This window comes from Salvelinus sp. IW2-2015, linkage group LG18 (genome assembly GCF_002910315.2).
Source record: "Salvelinus sp. IW2-2015 linkage group LG18, ASM291031v2, whole genome shotgun sequence".
Taxonomy (NCBI): Eukaryota; Metazoa; Chordata; class Actinopteri; order Salmoniformes; family Salmonidae; genus Salvelinus; species Salvelinus sp. IW2-2015.
Genome location: NC_036858.1, coordinates 10518116 through 10538032, shown reverse-complemented (window position 1 = coordinate 10538032; position 19917 = coordinate 10518116). Strand labels below are relative to the sequence as shown.

At 42.5% G+C, this 19917-nt stretch overlaps 1 protein-coding gene across 1 annotated transcript; it reads right to left on the bottom strand.

Moving 5' to 3' along the window:
- Window positions 1-168: 168 nt before the first annotated feature.
- On the bottom strand, window positions 169-16972 carry LOC111978761 (T-box brain protein 1-like). The gene is made up of 6 exons (XM_024009001.1): window positions 16101-16972; window positions 6739-6893; window positions 5820-5941; window positions 5521-5679; window positions 4006-4067; window positions 169-3632 (listed from the first exon to the last, which is right to left on the bottom strand). Exons 1-6 carry the CDS (start codon window positions 16646-16648, stop codon window positions 2867-2869), a joined length of 1812 nt encoding a protein of 603 aa, XP_023864769.1. The 5' UTR covers window positions 16649-16972; the 3' UTR covers window positions 169-2866.
- Between the last annotated feature and the right edge of the window lie 2945 nt (window positions 16973-19917).

Below are 19917 nucleotides of genomic sequence, written 5' to 3'. Positions count from 1 at the left end.
ATCCAACTGTTGGATGGAGAATTTGACCTTTCAAGTCTACCCCATCCTTATCCTCTTTGAGCTTTTTAAGTCAAGACTGGACTACATTTCCCAGTCACCACTTCATTCTAATAAAAGGATGGCAAAGAATCATGGGTTATGGATTGTTTATAGAAGATTGCTATTGGCAGGAGTTTGTTTTGTTTATTGTAAGGAGATGTACACTAGAAGGCAGTCCTGAGGAGTCCACACCACATACAGACAGAATGATCTGTTTCTCTCAACTCACTAGCAGTCATGTTAATGCAGGTTCAGTGCCAGACAGCGTCACATACGAAATCATGTAACGCAAGATACAGAATAAACATTTCTGCACATTTTCCAAGCATTTGATCAAATCAATGTTTTTCATTTGCTCTTGCAATATTGAACACCTTATAAATAAAAAGTTAATTCACATCTCATTTTAATTGCACTTAAATAACGAATTGTCCACCTCTTAACAAACAACTGTAATAATGAAGTCCCTTTTTCATTCATTTAAATTGCTTAAGGGTAAAAATAAACTTTTCAGGAAGAGACGCATGTTAGCAATATATTTCTATAGTGTCCAGCATAAGATCAACTCTACATAAGAAAACATCTATAGCTAGACTTTTTAAATTCCAGTTGATTCCCCTTTTGTAGCACATGAAGTCAGTCCAATGACCTTTACTGTGCTGTGGCATTATTGCATTATGATGGTGTCACAGCAAAGTCACATTATGCTAAGCTCTGTTTAGGGAAGGTGTCTTTCTGTTTGCGAACATATTTCATTTGCAGAGTTCTGCAATACCACAGATCTGATTGTCTTCTCCATCCTATTGCTCTGGTTTTATGTCAGAGAATCACTGATTTCTTCCACCTTCCAATAGGAAAACCAGCTTCTCTGTTTGTTTGTAGAAAGGCAGTTTAGCCTGACACAAAATGGCAGAATTTCCCTTTGAAAGTTGGCATCTGTACAATTCATGAATTAATAATATAAAAACACCTTGAGGAGGTTAACAAAATGAACATCCAGTATATATATGTAAGTAGGATAAAAATGTTTTTTAATTTTTTACATTAAGTATATTCAATCATAGCCAGCAGGGCTGACTGTAGACACACAGCCCCAATGTCTTTTTTTAAAACTCAAAAGTGAATTTGTTTTGGTCACCTTCCAGTGTGAGTGCGTGACTGTGTTTGTGAGTCATGTTTTCATGGCTGGCCTGTCACTTAATAAGTGTGATTATATCCTAATTATATCATGTGTCTTCTGACTGTACTCTGTGTACAATATACCGTAATCATAAGTGCGATAAATAATGAGGTCTTGCCTTGATTACATTCCTGTCATTTCTTATGGCCTTGCAATTGGAGCACACACACCCAGCAATATGTGGTTTTAGACCACCAGTATCCCAGGATCCTCTWGAGTGAGTGGCTGCCTGTCACCCCCAGAGTCTCTGATTGGCTCAGACTGGAGACTCCCTCMCTCTATCGCTCTCTCCTCTCTCTATAGATCTTCGTCACCTTGCCAGGAAGCTGTGTCTTTGTCACGACATGATGAACCTAAAGTCTGGGGGGGTGGACACACGTTCTGTTGTGTCACACTAACTAAGCCCGGGAGTGACAATACATAGGCTACATGTACTCTGTCAGTTTGGCGCTCTCTTAGCCATATACACTAAGTGTACAAAACATTAGGAACTGCTCTTTCCATGACAGGTGAATCCAGGTGAAAGCTATGATRRCTTATTAATGTCGACTGTTAAATCCACTTCAGTTATTGGGGGGGTGTAAAAACGATATACCCTGCTGGTAATGATTTCCGGTGTGTGTTGTCTGACTGGCTCACGTTTTAATTAATCGCTTTTGTAGTTGCCTCAGATTGTCTGTGAGATATGCTGATTTCCATTGTGTTGTGAGTCTTTGGATTGGCTGCTAAGGCTGTGTTGTTCTAAATGACAGACCTGCTGTAGGCGACAGTAGCTCACAGGAAGACTGGCCCGTCAGCCTTGATGCTGATTAGCCTTGAACCCTCGCTAAGCTCCCCTCACCTCTAACACCTGACGCTGGCCTCTGCTCTCGCCTGCGCGCTCGCCATCAGCCTGCAGTTCTTCACTGCTGTCACAAGGGGGAGTTCCAAACTCCTCAGACAGAGGATTAGACAGAAATGATTCCGTTTTGTTATTAACATACAACCAGTCGTGTCTGCGTCTCAGTACATTGGGTCATGTGACCGCGAGCATATACTGAACGTGGAGCTGGAGAATAGTGTGTGTGTGTGTGTGAGAGAGAGTGTGTGTCTGTGTGTGAGCATGTGTGTGTGAAAGAGTGTGTGTCTGTGTGTGAATGTGATAGGGGAAGACTGGACAGTCCCTGCAGGGGTCTGTCAGCAGGTGTGCAGACGTCTTATTTTTGAATCCCCAAACGTTAAAAAGACTTAAGTCACAGGTCTMTGTGTCTGTGTGTCTGCATGTTTCTAGGGCAGTGTCTGTGGACCCAGTCAAATCGCCTTTGCACTTTGGCCCTCGCACACATTAACAGTCATGTTCAAAGTGTTCCTGTCTGACCTTAGGAGGTCCTTGTCCTCAAACACGTAACCTAAACACAARCTTAGAGTAGCCTCCCTTTTGGGCTGTCGAGAGGTCCAGTCTGTCTGTATGTGTCAAAATGGCTGAGGTGCCATTTACCTGGCCCATCTGTGATGTTGGCGTTCTGTGGCCAATGGAGCTTCAGTCCAGCGCCATTACATGACTTCATGGGACAGGCAGAGAGACACGGCCATGTGGGAGATACCAAAGCACAAAGAGGACAGGAGGGGGACACTAGGAGAGGGTATTTYCGTGGTGGGTGGGRGGCTTCAGTGGGTATAAAAGCCGTAGTAGCCGGCATCACTACCGCAGTCCTTTTCACAGACCTCCACGCTARGGGTGGGCGGCGAGTTCTCCGTGCTGGAAGCGTAGGGTGACACTCGCCGCTTCTTGCCCTCTGCCSCGCCCTCGAACAGGCCGGAGTCAGCCGAGTCCACCGATTTGACTGAGGGGGGTTCCAGCCAGGGGTCCTCTCCCCCCACCCCCGCCTCCTTGGGCTTGTCCTGRAGTGATGGTGGGGGGCGGAGCRTGGGGTGACCTGGAGAGGTAGAGGACACAGGCCTGAACCAGCCTAGACTGGGGCCGACTTTACTGGGACAGGGATGGTTGAGGTACTGAGGGGAGGGCCGGCCGGTGCTCCAGGCTGCCGAGGAGGCTCCTGAGATGGATACGCTGGCCGTGGCGAACGGGCTGTCCTCGTAGTAGCTCAGCGTGTGGTGGGCCGACGTCTGCAGGGGGAAGGGCTTGTAGAAGCTGTTGCTGGAGAAGTCACCCTCATAGGAGTTGAAGTCCAACCGGTTGGAGGTGACACTTTGCTGGGGAGAGAGGTACCAGCGGCTGTGGGGGCTGGCTGAGGGGTCTTTGGTCTGATGGCCCATGCCTGCCATGTGCTCCCGGCTGTAGAAGCGGTTCTGGGGCAGGGGGTTCATGTACTGGTCCATCAGGTACCCCTGGGTATAGCAGGTACCTGCCAAAAGCTGCTGGCCCTCGGTGGGAGAGGGGGTGACACGGTCTGAGTCAGGTGGTGCGTACAGCCTAGGCAGGGGAACGGGGAGGAATGGGGGAGGGGGCGCAACACAAGAAGACGTGTTACTTCCTGGCAAAACATGTGTCACATCAAATGTCTCTTAACCATCTAGCAGGTATTTCACACCTCCTCATATCAACACATCTTTGTGAGATAGAAATACATTGGCCTATTAGGGTTAGCAATTGTATATTTATTAGTTGGAGATATCCAGTGTTGATATGGTAGGACTGAGTACGTGTGTGAGCACTGTGCCTCAGCGTCCGCTTGTAAAGACATAGAGCTGGTTTAAAATGTCAAACGTTCTCATTCAAGACTACAGATGTTTTTGAGGGGTTTCGTTTTCTCTTTATTCATTTGGTTATTTTCTGGCATACTCACGCGTCATAATTGTCCCGGAAACCTTTAGCAAAGGGGTTATGGTCTATTTTCAGCTGGGTGATCTGTGTAAGAAATAGCAGGAGACAGGATGGGAGAGGGGGCAAGGATAGGACAGACAGATCGTTGAGGAGAGAGAGTGTGAGAGCGTAGACGCATAGGAAAAAGAGAGGGGGAGAGAGAGGGGGAGAGAGAGAGATCACTGACTGCATGAAATTACTAATGAGGGTTACACACAGTTTATTTTCTTATCGTGGGAAAGTCTTCTTGTTTGGCACTTCAGTGTGAGTACACGTCTATTCTTAAGTACGTTATAAACGTCTATGGCAGTGGTCACCAACCTTTTCTGAGTCAAGATCACTTTCTGAGTCAAAATGCCGAGATCTACCACTCTGAATTTTTATWAACGTGACTTAAAAAKTGTAAGTCTATGCAACATTAACCAATTKAAAACAGCACTGTAGCAGTGAGGTTTGTGCAGTAAGCTATAGGCCCAATACATTATCACCGCATACTGGCTTTGCTTGAATTGACCTGCCAATGCATTGTTGTTCGGGACATAGATCCATTGTTGTATTACTTGTGAGGCACAGCTGGGTGAGCATACATTTAAATAATTTGCTTTTTATTTTACTGGGCTGACGGTGCCTGCATCTGATGGTCAGTCTCAGAGGAGGGAGAYKGCAACATCTCTCAACATCCCTCCACTTTCCCTTTCCTCCACTGACACTGACCAAAAAAGGGACAGCGTCTTACAGCTGATGGCGAAACTCGAGTCGCYCCYCATTACWMRTGCCTCATGCAGAAATTRAGGTTGTTACTCCTATGAACAGAGAAATATTCCTTGATATTAAAAAAAGACCCAAGCCGCTAATAATAACAACAATGCAAGCCTATAGATACACTTTCCTACTCATTCATTACTGCTGCAGTGCTTGTTGTAGCGCTGAGTGGAAATAGGAAGAACGCGCATTTTATGGGTGATAAAAGTGTTGAATACAAAGTSTTGACAGTGCTGAGTAAGAACTTAAACATATAAACTGCAGCTCTTTGCTGTATTCGTTGACAGTCTCTCTCTAGTCATGGTTTTAAACGTTTTGAAATCTCACAGTATCAATTTTGCCGTAGCTTTCTTTAATGCCTGCTACGTTACTGCAGACTCGGTCATCTGAGCAATCTGATTGGCCAGCGGTGGCATAGTGCACTTGATTTCCTCTCCAGGCCCACCGGGAAGGCAGAGTTTGTACCTTCAGACACATGAAATGGTAACAGTTTGCCAACCCGGCGCGCAGGGCAGCTGAATTGGCTGCACCTACCACCAACAACCCGAGAATAATTTAAAAAAAGGCTTTATCGTTGTTGTTTTTTARAGAAATGTTTGGCGATCGACTAGAAATGCGACTAGAAATGCCTTGGAGACAAGAGATCGRGATCGACTAGTTGGTGACCCCTGGTCTATGGTATGCTAAGGAAAAGGGCTAGACAAATGAGCTGTTGAGGTCAGGCGAGGTGACTCACGTCTGCATTCTGATAGGCTGTGACGGCGATGAATTGGGTCTCTGGGAAGACGAAGGTCTGGGCCTTGGCGGTGAGGAAGAGGTCCTCAGAACCATCCTCCTTCACTTCGACGATGTGCAGCCGTGGCTGGTACTTATGAAGTGACTGRAGAACGATCATCTAAGAGGGAACAGCACCGGAGAGTTAGTCCTAGAAGGGAATTAACGACCGTGAAAAAAACGATGAAAAGTACCACCAATGGAAAATCTCATTTGGATTTTATTACATCTTTAAATGAGTTTCTGAGGCATATCTGTTACCTGCCCCACGTTGTTGGCACTGCCCTTGTTGTTGGTGAGCTTGAGCTTTCCAAACGACACCTCCTGCCTCATCCAGTGAGCCCCTGTGTTGGGAGAGTCTGGGTGCATATACATCCTGTTCCCTATGGGGTAGAGTTAGCAACAACGTTAATGAAGCTTTCGTGAAGCCCTTTACAAGTCTACATAGGCCTACATTAATGCTTCACAAATCGTTTACAAGCAAATGCTATACTAAACAACCACAGCTCCAATTAACATTAGCAAAACGACCTACTAACCTGTTACTAAAGAATCATAGCTACCACAACAATGTTACCACGGCTACCACTACACTGTAATTAGTCAGGAGCCACACAGCCACAATACATGTTAGTGTATGACACAGGTTGACCTATTTCAATGACTGCAGTGCTGTACGGCGGGTTGAAATTGTCATCGTTCACAAAACAATGTAGCTGCTTTAGGTTGAGTCTCTTGGTGATTTCACTCATACTGGGTAAATTGAAACGAATGGAGTAGAGTGAGAGGGATGATTAGCCACTGAGGAAAAMACTGAATCCATGTTCCATTCAATCAATAAGCATGGTTATAAATGCTAAGGACACGTTGATGCTCTAACTCTCAATGCTACTCTGGAGGGATCCTCCTTTGGATTCATTCATTGTACCATTGTATGTCATTGATTGGAGCAGTATGGATGACAGAGAGTGTGGTGTGGCAATATATATTTAATATATTTGAACATTTAAGTCATTTAGCAGATGCTCTTATCCAAAGCGACTTACAATAGCAATTAGGGTTAAGTGCCTTGCTCAATGGCAGATTTTTCACATAGTCTGTTCAGGGATTTGAACCAGCGACCTTTCGGGTTACTGGTCCAACGTTGGCCCAAACGTTCTTAACCGRTAGGTAATCATACCTGGCATGTTACCCTCTGCTTTGCCACACTGGACCCACTTGCCTCCCTGGTACCTCCAGTGGTGCTGGTCGGATAGGACCACGTCCACATACACATTGTAGTGGGCTGACGGGTCCAGAACGCTGATGTTGAAACTCAGGAAGGGGAACATCCTCCTAGAGTAGAAGAGAGGAGAAAAATGTCATCATAAGATAGAGAAGAGGTAGATACAGTTGGTTAAAATACACTGAAACTGTAGCGTTTTCTTCTAGAGCCAGATTGAATTTAAGTAACACAAAAAGGATGCGGTATTGCTCTTTATAAAAGCCGTATTATGAGTGGTGTTATTGCTTTACTACCATTATTCCAATGTGGATATATACACACAATTGAAGTAAAAATATATGAATGCAATTAACATTTCCTGACTTGACAGCTTTACAACACTACCATCACAATGTCAAAATCTACTTTTAGCTACATATTGTACTGCAATCAGAAGCAATCACAAGGCATCTTTGTCCGAAACAACAGCGAGCAAGATAAAGAGGGGACTTCTGGGTGTACATTTTCGAAGGTGTAGTGTGTGTTTCTTTTGTGTGCAGTTAGAGGGCTGAGGGGCAGAGTGGGGTATGAGTGTAGTGGAGGTTAATATTTAAAATGACTGTTAATAAGAGATGGACCAAAAAGTAGCGTCTGATTGCTGGAGCTTTACATTGGTGAACAGATTTTGAGCACCGGGGCCGTGGAGGTAACGGGGAGGTCAGGCTGTCCCCAGGCAATAAAGTAGGGGAATGCTGGCTAAAGTTCGGCCAAACACAGGAAAAGCACACACACATACATATTGGACAGTACACACACACACACACACACACACACACACACACACACACACGCGCATGTACGGGAGCACGTACACAACACAACTACAGGATTGCTTTCTGCTGGAGTGGATTCTCCCGAATACATTATATAACCCCTTGCCCTCAGGCGCCCTGGCATATATATACTATATATACACATATCAGTTTACACTAGGCTGTATATGCCTTCATTATGATACTGCAGGTTGCTGCTGTTTGTGGCGCTAAATCATCGTGGCACGCTTGACGTTTGGTCCGTTGTTTTTACACTCCGTAGTACCTGAGGCTGCAACGCTGCCAATACAATACATTCGTTGAGATAGTGTGCTTCAGTGACGGATAGATTATTGATCAGATAAGGCTTTGCCCATTCATTTGCGGTCGTTCTAAGTTCTAGAAGCTGTGCTAAAAAGACACTTCCTTTACAGATACTCTCATCACCACCAACCAGCCAACTCAGGAAATGACTATTATTATCCATTGCAGTCCATTTGGAGACAGGTTTTGAAAAGTAGCATGAGCTAGAAACACCATAGCGCAATGCAACCTGACAATTGTTAGCTCAGTGTGTCAATGTGTTTGTACGGTGTCCCTATCCAAATAAAATAAACTATGGCGAGAATAATAATGCAATTTCGCGACAAAATGAATAATTAATAATGCAGGCGCTTACTTTTCAGAGGGTTAAATGTTGGTCTCTTTAAACCATGGTGAAGTATTTAATCGTACAATTACTATAGCAGAGATTGAGGGAGAGAGATACTCTGCCTCTTACATTGACAATCCTGTCTGCCTCGGTATGATAGAAGGGGCATTACCTTTTCCACTTGGTGTGAGCCTATAAACTCAGCTAATTTAAATTCAGTCTACTCGACCCTCAAGCTGTTTCAGCATTAAGCAGTGTAAAACAAGTGAGGTGTATAAAGAGATATTTGTTTTTGAGGGAAACTGTGTGTGTGTGTGTGTGTGTGGTGTGTTGACAGAGGCATTCACTCTGGAGGGTAACTCCTACACCATTGGGGAGGGGGGGGGTGTATGTATGTGCGTGTGTATATGTGTGTATCTCACAGATCTCAGTGCCACAGTCATTTAGTCAAGTCAACCTGTACTCTGCTGATACAAAACAGAGTTTCCTCTTCAATGACCACGTTTCCATCCACAGTTTTTATGCGAGTAAAGTCATACCGTACACAAATAAATCACGACAGCTCTGATAATTAAAAAAAAAAAGCAAACAGATCATTTTTAGGTTTGACGTGGTTATTCGAGAAATGGCGGTGGATACGCCTTTATGAGCAAATATAACAACCATCAAATCGAAGTTTACTTGGAGTCACGTGATGATATGTTGTGTGGTCCTCCCACTACGACTCGGGAAACAATGCAGTTTACTAGGCATCAGATGAAATAAATGATGATTAACTTCACACAGGGTGGTGAAAGTGCACAGTGATCTTGATGCTCCTTTCCAATAAATATCGAGGGTCTGATTCTGGTGAAATGATGATCGATGCTTGACTGCCATTTGACAAATAAAAATATTCTCGCTCTTATCCATAACAATCTCATCATGTAGACTAGACTTCCCGCACAGCATACCGCACTGTACCTGTGAGCTGTTAGTAGGCATATTTGCTATTTAACGCAACAGTTTGTGTAGAGTTGAAAATGCAATCGAAACACATTGAACATTAGATTTTTATTCGGTACATGAAAACTTAAGCGAAAATGTAAATTTTGTGTACACTACGTCATCACATACTGATTTTCATCTGTAACAAGTCAGTTTGGTGGAAACCACTGGTGGGAAAATGAGCATATTTTATTTATGCGGATTTGAGAATATTCACATGAAAATCTGTCGCCAATTGGATGAAAACCTAGCAATTGTTATAGAATATGTTTTGTTTGTGTTTGTTCTGCATGCTTCTGTGACAAGATGGAAGCGGCTGTCATATACTGTATCTGTAGGAGATAATGTGCTAACTGATTTCATTGACAAAACTCACGAGACCTTACACACATCATATACCCTTTGTACAAAATCTAATTAGGTGATGCTATATTTTCCTGCCACAGTAAACCCCTACACTGTTGGATAGTAGTCTGGCTACGTGCATCATGGGCAGCCCAGTGCAACAATCAATCACAATTCTTGGTGAAATCCAAGTATTGTGGCAGCTCCTTAGCTGCTAACAAATAACAGGTGATAGGTTTCTCCATCCATGTCTGTGTTTAAAGGTCCAGTGCAGTCAAAATTCTGTTTTTTCCTGTGTTTTGTATTATATTTTACAACAGCTGATGAAACTAACATTGRAAAAGTGTCAACATGTTTTATCAGTATTATTTCCTGATAGTTGCTGGTTGAAAATACAATCTATACAGGTCCTTCTAATCAGCAGATTCGCATGGGCGGGAGTTTCGGCTTTCGGGTCAATTGATTTATAGAGAGAGTTGCAAACCTCTCTGRCAATGACAGCTAGTTTTCCCCTCCCCACTCAGACCACTCTCAGACAGTCCTAGCTAAATTCATACTTTAGAAATAGTTGCTTTCTTAATGGAAATCTATTACAGTAAGGCACTTAATTGTTACCCAGAAATGATTTGATATTGAAAAAAAAKKCAGCTGCATTGGGCATTTAATATAAGTGAAAACAGAAACTGGCGGCAGGCTGTTTGAGTCATGAGTAGAACCCCACTACTTCTGCGCCATGAGATTAACAGAAAACAAGAACACTGAAAGTTGACATTTCCCTTCACTTATATTATCAGACTTATTTAAACTGAGGCCTTTTATCAGAAATCAGAACTTGTCGAGGGGAAACCAACGATGGAGCCACAGACATGTGGAGGAGGTTCAGGGGTTTTCGTTATTGAGAGTGCAGGCTGAGGTCTGGAAACTTCTCTGGCAGAGGCTGAATGGCAGAGAGGTTGACTGAGATGGCACAACGACAGAATGGTCTAGCCATGCCATGATTCGATGTCCAGTGACTCCTACACTAGTGTCTAGGACTGTAGGCGAAACCTGTCTGGTATGACAGGGCCTGTGGTGGCAAAGGCAGTGTCCATTCTGAGTAAATCCTTGTATTTACGTCATATCTAGTCATAGCTGTACCTGTAGTAATTGCCAGACTGCCGCTCATTTAAAATGTGGGTGAAGTTAAAAAATWAAATGTCAATGACAAAAATGGGATTGTCGTTGAAATGGGGTAGAGAYAAAGAGAGAGCACACAGTCAAGGAAAAACGGGGTAGAGGGAAAGAGAGAGAAAGAAGGAGAGAGAAAAYGGAGGGGTTGTCCTGGGGATGTGAAGCAGAAGCTGGAGAGGGACTGGATATTCACCGGGGAGAAGACTGAGATGCTTGAGCGCACCCACTGATTCAACAGGACAGGYGTTCAGGTCCAGTTTGTGTCACCACACAAGTACACTTGATCAACTATGATGAAAACATGCCAGTCTACAGCTGCTGCTGGACACAAGCAGAGTTTCACACTATTTATAGGCATCTATTCTCTGTCCACTGTATCAATGTGCAGTATAGATAACCTCTCTGTGCATAGAAAACAGTACAGGTGCAACGATTGCAGCTCYGGAATATGTAGTCAGATGATGTTATTTGATACACATCGAAGATATGATTGATGATACAGTATACRGTTTGCATTGGATGAATCAGTCAAGCAGTAGACTTCAGATATTGMCTGCACAGTAATTCAAATAAACGGAATGTATACAAACATATTATTGACGAAAGCATGAACCTCAAATCAAACCCACTGGTCAAAAACTGGTTGAATCAACGTTGGTGCCACGTCATTTCAACCGTAAATATCCATGTGATGACGTTGAATCAACGTGGAAAACTAATTGGATTTGCAAAAAGTCATCAACGTAAGGGCATTTCGTKTTTTTTTCCACTTTGAACCTAAATCCAATGACATGGTGATTTGTTTGGTTGATTTCACGTTGAATTCACATTAGTTGACAACTCGAACAAATGTAAATCAAAACGAAATGTTGAACTGACGTGTGTGCCTCGAGGGACGGTTTCTATGAGTGGACGCCACCATACTGTACATGCTCCATATTCTCCACATCCGTGAAGAACCTAAACATCAGAGCATACAGGAAGTACTTGGGTTAGTTCTTTCTGAAGAGTCTGCATTAGAGGTTTCTGCAAGACATTGCATTCTCTATGTATGCACTCACCAACAGCTGTACAGGATGTGACAAYTCATTTAAAAAGCCTAAGACACCAAAACCTTGAAATAGTCCTACTTCTGCTTCACTAGAGAGAGAGCGAGAGGGGAGGGAGAGAGAGAGAGGAAAGGGGGGGGGCATTTATCCTTTGCCAAGATAATCCATCCATATCAAGAAGCTGATTAAACAGCATGATCATTACACAGATGCACTTTGTGCTGGGGACAATAAAAGACCAATCTAAAATGTGCAGTTTGTCACACAATGCCACAAAACACAACTTTTTTGAGGGAGAGTGCAATTGGCATGCTGACTGCAGAAATGTCCAACAGAGCTGTTGCCAGAGAATGTAATGCTAATTTCTCTACCAAGAGCCACCTCCAACGTCATTTTAGAGAATTTGGCAGTACGGGGTGCTGAGGAGTATTTGTAATAAAGCCCRTTTGTCCGGAAAACTAATTCTGATTGGCTGGGCCTGGCTCCTAAGGGGTGGGCCTACCCATGGCTGCGCCCCTGCCCAGTCATGTGAAATCCATAGATAAGGGCCTAATGAATTTATTTAAATTGACTGATTTCCTTCTATGAACTGTAACTCAGTAAAATCTTTGAAATTGTTGCATGTTGCATGTTGCATTTATACTTTTGTTAAGTAGATGCATTACCCAGACACAGACTAGGTTGCACTTGATGTTTACAACCACTAATTGCTATCTCTACAAACGCTAATGTGCATTTTTATTCAATGCCAGTTTTCAGGAACACCTCTTGACAGCTACAGTAAATAAAACAGCCATCTGACACTTTCCGCTACAGTTTCAAAAGCCAGCATACTACTACTCCATGTACTGGAGCTGTAAAAATGATAATACAAACAATGGATTTATATAGTACTTTTATAGGACCAAAGATGCTTAAAACCAATCAACAAACAAACAAACTCTACTTCATCCTTCACCCTCATACTCTACTTCAGACATGTTCACTATTAGTTTCTAGATAGTTTATACATGGGTAATAAACAGRTATAACACAATGGTTTAATTCAATTGTGATTGATTGATCCTAAATATATCTATTTTTTAATGTTGAAATGTTTTTTGTAACATATTAAGCGAGAAATATATCCTTGATGTGATTCTCACAACATTAAGATTCAATGAACCAGAAACAAACTCTGAGCAGGTTACCATGATTCCTGTGTCTCAAGTTAGCTCAAAACTCTTCCTCTGAAAGAGGCTGTCTACACCGTAAGAACGCACTCAATCATATCTCCTTCTAAGAACACATCATGCTAAAGACCAATAAACAGTTAGAAACAGAATCGAATTAGAGAACATTAAAGATTTAAACAATATCAAAATCCAGAAGGCACACAACAACATAATTGGTTGTCTTAATTTACAAGATGTCWTCTCTTACAAGAGATGTTTCTGAAACATTAACAATGGCTGAACGCAGTTGTCGCTAAAAAATGTATGTCCTGGTCAAATTCTAATYATGTAGAACCATCATCTAACATCGTCTACTTAGTTATGTTGCTATCAGCAATCTTAGTGCGCGGCAGACCACTATCAAAATATACAAACCTCTCATCAACAGATAAGGTTTCATTGAGGTTACTATCGCCACTGCCATGAGTCAAACAGAGATTCAGTGGTGGAGGAGATGGATGGGCCAAGCCAATGTTAAACGAATTGGTCTTGTCTTAGAGGAAAACTTGAAAAGAACAGGAGAACTAGGGCCCCTGGCACAGGCATAGGGATTGCTGCACATTTCAAAGGCCAGACTTGTTCTTCTGAGGGAATGGGATCCTCACTTGCTGTACTCTTACTGTATCCGAGAAGAGGTGAGGGTGAAGAAGAAGAAGAAAAAAAAACTTGCCTTCCAACCTGAACATCAAAGCTGCCTTGCACCACTGTTCTGTGTAACGGCCATCTGAAGCCTGGCTGGTGTCCGGACTGCAATCACTCCCCCCCCCCACCTCTCTCTCTCTCTCTCCTCCGCTCTCTCTCTCTCTCTCTCTCTCTCTCTCCTCTCCTGGCTTTGTGTGTGTGTGTGTGTGTGTGTGTGTGTGTGTGTGTGTGTGTGTGTGTGTGTGTGTGTGTTGTGTGTGTGTTGTGTGTGTGTGTGTGTGTGTGTTGTGTGGTGTGTGAATGGGGGGGGGCATTATGTGTATTTTAAGAGATGTATTAATTACTTTAATTACATGAGCTGGAGATGACCATGACCAGACTGTCATTTTCCACAGGGTTATCTGCTGGATGCTGTCCAGATTAGGGATGTTAATGATCAGTAAACTGAACTTCTGAGCGATGCGATGCATGACAACGCACCTAAGACGGGCTGGGCTGCCACTCCCACGCACAACTGACGCGGACACCGCGCACGAACTACCAGCATAAGGCGGGTTTGTTGCCGTGTCACCACACACACAGGCCGACGACGATACGCACACACAGTGCGCACAACCACATACACTCATCAGTAACCACACACACACAACACACACACAACACACGGACGACAGAGCACATCGAGCACCGAACACGACACACAAGTGATAAGTATTTGTGTCAGGTCACAGCCCTACCCCAATAAATTGAATTCATTGATTGGCCCTAAAAAGTAATTTTTGAACTACAGGTGGGCCCGATAAACATCTTTCCGAAGTCCCAGAGGATAGTGCAAGAATATGGAAAGGATTCAAATGCACCTGTGTCCAGGATTTCTTATAGTCGCGAACAAGACCTTCACACAAAAATGTACAAATGCATACATAAGATCTGTCTGTGTACAGCAGCTATAGTCCTAGTGCCAGTTCTATGGACAGAATTGGCTTATACTTGAAGAACTCTCTTCAGRAGAACTTTCTCAGTGACAGGAGAATACAAAGTAATGGACAGACTAGAAAGCAGTGCAATTTGTGACTCTCATTGATGTTAATTTCATTTTTAAGAGAGAGCGAGAGATGACACAGTGTATGTAGCCTACAAAGGGTGAACATAAGTAACTGGACACATTCTCGGTATACAAAATGTGAATATGAAAAGTAGCCTATGAAAATACTGTACATACTATTAAAATAGTAGACTTTTCAWTGATCAATACTGTTTTGTGCACGCTGTTGTGATTGATGTACATATATTTTAGAATAATCAAATGTTTCTGATAAATACAGGTAGCCTAATAACATATTTATGACACAATTGTTTGTATCTTTTAAAAAAATCATCTAAATTATGTATTTACATAATTTTAAAAGCTCCATGTTGGTAGTAAATACAATGTTAACTGGAAGGGCAAACATGTAATTAATTTAAAATACCAATGTCCTATTATATGACAGCGCACTTGGTCTTTTGACAGATCAGAATCACGAGAAACTGATGGCCTGAAACCTTATGTCAGATGGATGTGTCGCATATTAGTAAATTAATCATCARCGACATGACTGGATCTTAATGCTCCGTGACCTATGCGACAGCGCCTCCAGCAATTTCTTCCCCTGTGTTCGTTGCTGGGTGGGTTGGGAGCCAGTGGCTTKTGCCACCGTCGTGATACCCTCTGCATGCACTTCAGGGGGTCAAGCTGAAGTGTCATAATGTTTTCCAGCAAAAATATTTCTCTGATATAGTAGTTAGTATTTATGCTCGTCATCATCGTTGGACGCATGAGAACTTGGATTGCTTGGCCTATTATTTTCATGATTAGTTACACAAGTTAAATCAATTACGATATAACGGTAAAATAAAATGTAAATACGCAAAGGAAAACTAGAAAAATATGATGTGAGGAGCTCTTAATGCTGGAGTTAGTTTATTTGAAGTTTAGCCTAAATATCATGCAGTTTTCATCTTGGGGAAATTGCTCTATAGATTTTCCAGCGAGTTTAACACTCAAATGTTTAACGCTCATTTCATATCTAATACATATTTTTGGTGCACTGTGTTAGTCTGTGTAGCGTGTCGATACCCTCATGCCCTGTCTGGATTAATTCGTATTGGCCTAATTCATTTGCGCGTGACAGACTCGGCTTTGGCAGTTTGGCACACATTGAAACGTCATAATAAGGCCATCATTAGCAAATACCTTGTTTAGGAATGACTTCGAGGAAAACAAGAGCAAGGCAGTAAAGGAACTTTCCCCTCACCAATGATTTGCCCAGGAGCGCTCATACCTGTCCTTGGCACCTGTCAACAACTTTCAGCGCGCGCCTACATACCTATGGTACAAATCGTGCTACTTTGTCATTTTGTGGCTACATAAGATGTAGGCTTATAAATAGACAATAAGTTTCCCTCTGACGGAATTTCTACTCACCGCCCCTGTTTCGTTATGATCATTTCGGTTTGGTATTTGTGGAACTTCGCCCACAGAGGATAGTTGTTGAGGAGAGCCTGCGTCTTCCCGCACACCTGTAGCCCAGGTAATGGGTAGAGTGGCGTGCGATAGTACCCATGTTGAACGGGTGCGGGATAACTCTCCGCAGAGGCAGGGTAAACTTCTTTACTAGTTGTCGAGAAACCTTCGCTTCCCGTTGGTAAATAKGTCTGTCCCGTTCCGTTTCTAGTCGGCGACCTGACACTGCTGAAATGGCAGCTATTGTGGGGAGTTGGTGAGTAAAACCTCCCGGGTTGCGCTCCGAATCCGGCCACAGTTTGGTCTGCGTGGTACGGCAGTGCCGATCCGTCCTGTCCGTTTTGAATTGAGTCTTGGTAATATAATCTGGTGTCCTGAATTCCCATTTTAAAATCCACGGAATTCTTGCTGCGTTGAAGGTGATTGTTGATATCGGTGTCTTTTCCGAAAGTTTGCGTATCAGTCCCATTCAACATACTGAGGTAAAGATTGCCACCTATGCCGCCCATTTGCAGCCCCAGTCTCAGTGTATGTGCAATGTCATAGGTTCACCGTGCCCCTCTGTTTCACGTCCAGTGAAATGAAAGCGCGTTTACGGATTTTGAGATAAATGCACAAACTGAAACATTTCGTCCACCTAACGATGTTTTTTGACTAAAGTTCCTATACCAATAAATCTATCGACTTCTGGAAAACGGACCCTACATTTAAAATATTCCAACAAATTGGCAATCATTTAAAATAGCCTACTATTTATTAAAATAAACGMGCTAATTATTTTATTTTTGGTCTTCGATTGTCTTGTCTTCTTTTTACAAGAGTCCCTACCAGTATCTCCAACACATGCCCAGGTTCATAACCTATGATATATACATTTTGCGACTGGTAATTGGTTGGAGGTGGGTCTGATGTCGAAGCTAGACGTGATAGGTTTCCATTTCGCAAGAACCCTCCCTGTTCCCTGAGGACTTGCTCTTGCGCATATTCTAACTAGGCAGACAAGAAGATAAACAATTTGAACACTTTCTGAAATGGTTATGAGTGCAACAGTTTCTCACATTACTTCAGGTCGTGAACACATTTTTAGAAAATAATACCGTGCCCGAATCGGTTACTGGAATTGCATGTTATCAAAATAACTTCATTATTTTATTTCAGTGGCAGGCATATGAAAGTAGGCAATGAAAATACTATATTCAAAATGGTAATGATAATAACAACATTAACAATATTATTATGATTACTTAGTAGTAAACTACTACAATGCTACTATAGGCCTAATATCCTAACGATAAAGTGTAGCCTACTTGGAATACAGCATACGGAGAAATTAGACAGATAATAAACATATATACACTGTAGAAAATATTAAGAACACCTTCCTAATATTGAGTTGCAACCCCCCCCACCCCCCACTTTTTTTGCCCTCAGAACATCCTCAATTCGTGGGGGCACGTGAAAGCATTCCACAAGGATGCTGGCTCATGTTGACTCCAATGCTTCTCACGGTTGTGTCAAGTTGGCTGGATGAACTTGGTGGACCATTCTCGATATACACAGGAAACTGTTTAGCATGAAAAAACCCAGCACAGTTTGATTTAAGTGTATTTAACAAGTGACATCAATAAGGGATCATTGCTTTCACATGGATTCACCTGGTCAGTCTGTGTCATGGAAAGAGCAGGTGTTCATAATGCTTTGAACACTCAGTGTAGGTTTATTGTTAATCAGATGTAAATGATTCATATAGCTTGATAAAACTAACTGTTGTGATCCTATTATTTGATAGCTTATTCTCTAATTTTGACCCACAATCTGTTGCCCTTTTGGTWTAAAAACAAACAAACAAACAAAAACAAGTTAATTGTTAGTCTTTCGTTTTATTCAAAACCTTTTGATTGTACAAGATTCAAATGTGTGGCCTTTGTATTTCCATAATTCAAATGTTGTAATAACAAGCGTTTACAGCGTGCACAGGCGTGCGCACTACGTTCAGGATCACAATGGCGCCACACTCTATGATCAATATTTTATCAACTGTCTCTGAGTTGATCCATTTTCTTACCAACATACAACATTCCGATTAAACACAATTTTTGTCAGCGTTTTAGTCATCATCACGAGGGAGGGAGAATTCATACAAGCTTCCGCACACCCACAAGGTTTGATTTCATGTAGAAAAAGTGCCRAGTAGGTTAACAAAACGAGTGTGAAGGATTCAACGTAAACGATTCCGTTTCAGAGTTTTGAATGTTGAATAAAATTACATTTCGAAAATGACTGCATTACTATTTACTCAGTCATGTTTTTTAAATCTAGCAAATAAGGGCTTGTGGAGGAATATATTTGCAGTAATCTAATACCAGTCATTGTCACCCATCATTATGTGATTCATTGAAATTAACCTGCACATGATCAGTTGTTGATTGCTTAAAACGGGAAATGTCAAATTTGAATTCTATCTCTGACATTAAAATCTTTAACAGTTTCCTTTTTAAACCTAAATTGGTCAAATCTGTGAAATTTTCTGTAAAATMAACCACATAAACACATTGATTTCGCAAGGAATCAAGTAAATATCATAACMTAGTTGATTCCATAAAGAGTTATTTCTAATAATTCTGTGAAAACAATGTGATATCACTGCTACAGTACATGTTAGCTCAGTAACAGAGTGTAGAATACTGTACTAGAGAAGTGTAGAAGATGAAATAGAGCCGTAATTGACTGAAATTGTCTGTGACTGACTCCTCCAGCAACAGACTCAGCACTTAACAACTGTCCCAGTGTGTTCCGAGAACACAGGCACTTTTGTCAAATCTGCTCGGAGAGGAGATCTCTATGATAAACACAGATGAAACAGATAACACACACTCACACAGACACGCACACACAACACGCCACACACACACAGCACACACACACACACACACACACACCACACACCACACACACACACACACACACACACACACACACACACACACACACACCACAACCAACACACACACACACACACACACACACACACACCACACACACACACACACACACACACACACACAACACACACACACACACACACACAATTCCCCCCAGTACAGGTATTACACAGTCTCCCCCTCCACACTTTCATTGCTCTAATGTCAAGCTTCCTGTATCTCTCCTAGCAAGGTGAGCTCACAAGGACATGCCATTGAAGTCATCGATGTTGACACGAATGGCGAGAGGGCCACAGTTTGAGCGACACGGCGGCCAGGCCACCTAGGCGTACCCATGAGCCTCTGGGACAGAGGACACCGTTTCTCCTTCACTGCTCTCAGGCCAACCTGCTGCAGGTTAGTGCCCCAGGACATTACCTCAGCTTCTCTTTTCTCCTCCAACCATTACAAACAGGCCACGTCTAAGTTCTCAACATATCCACCGGTGTTGAATACCGAGCAAACATCACCAACATAATTATAAGGTACTAACCTCACATTTTATGTTGAACAAATTATTCATTTTTTGCACTATTAAAAAAAAGAAGCTACAAAGCTGCCTTTGACATGGCAATCGAAGAAGCTAGAATGGACCTTCAGCCTTTTAAGACTTCCGTAGACCGACAGATTTGGAAGTGCTAGACTTCTGAACAATTTGCACCCCGTTGAGGAGTCAGTTGTTTAACACAYGTCTTTATCAAGATTGTCATCTAGCGCCTTTACTATATAGTGATACATTTCTGTGAAAAGTGTCAAATATCTCACGCAGGACATTAGCAGTCTCTAAAGATATATAC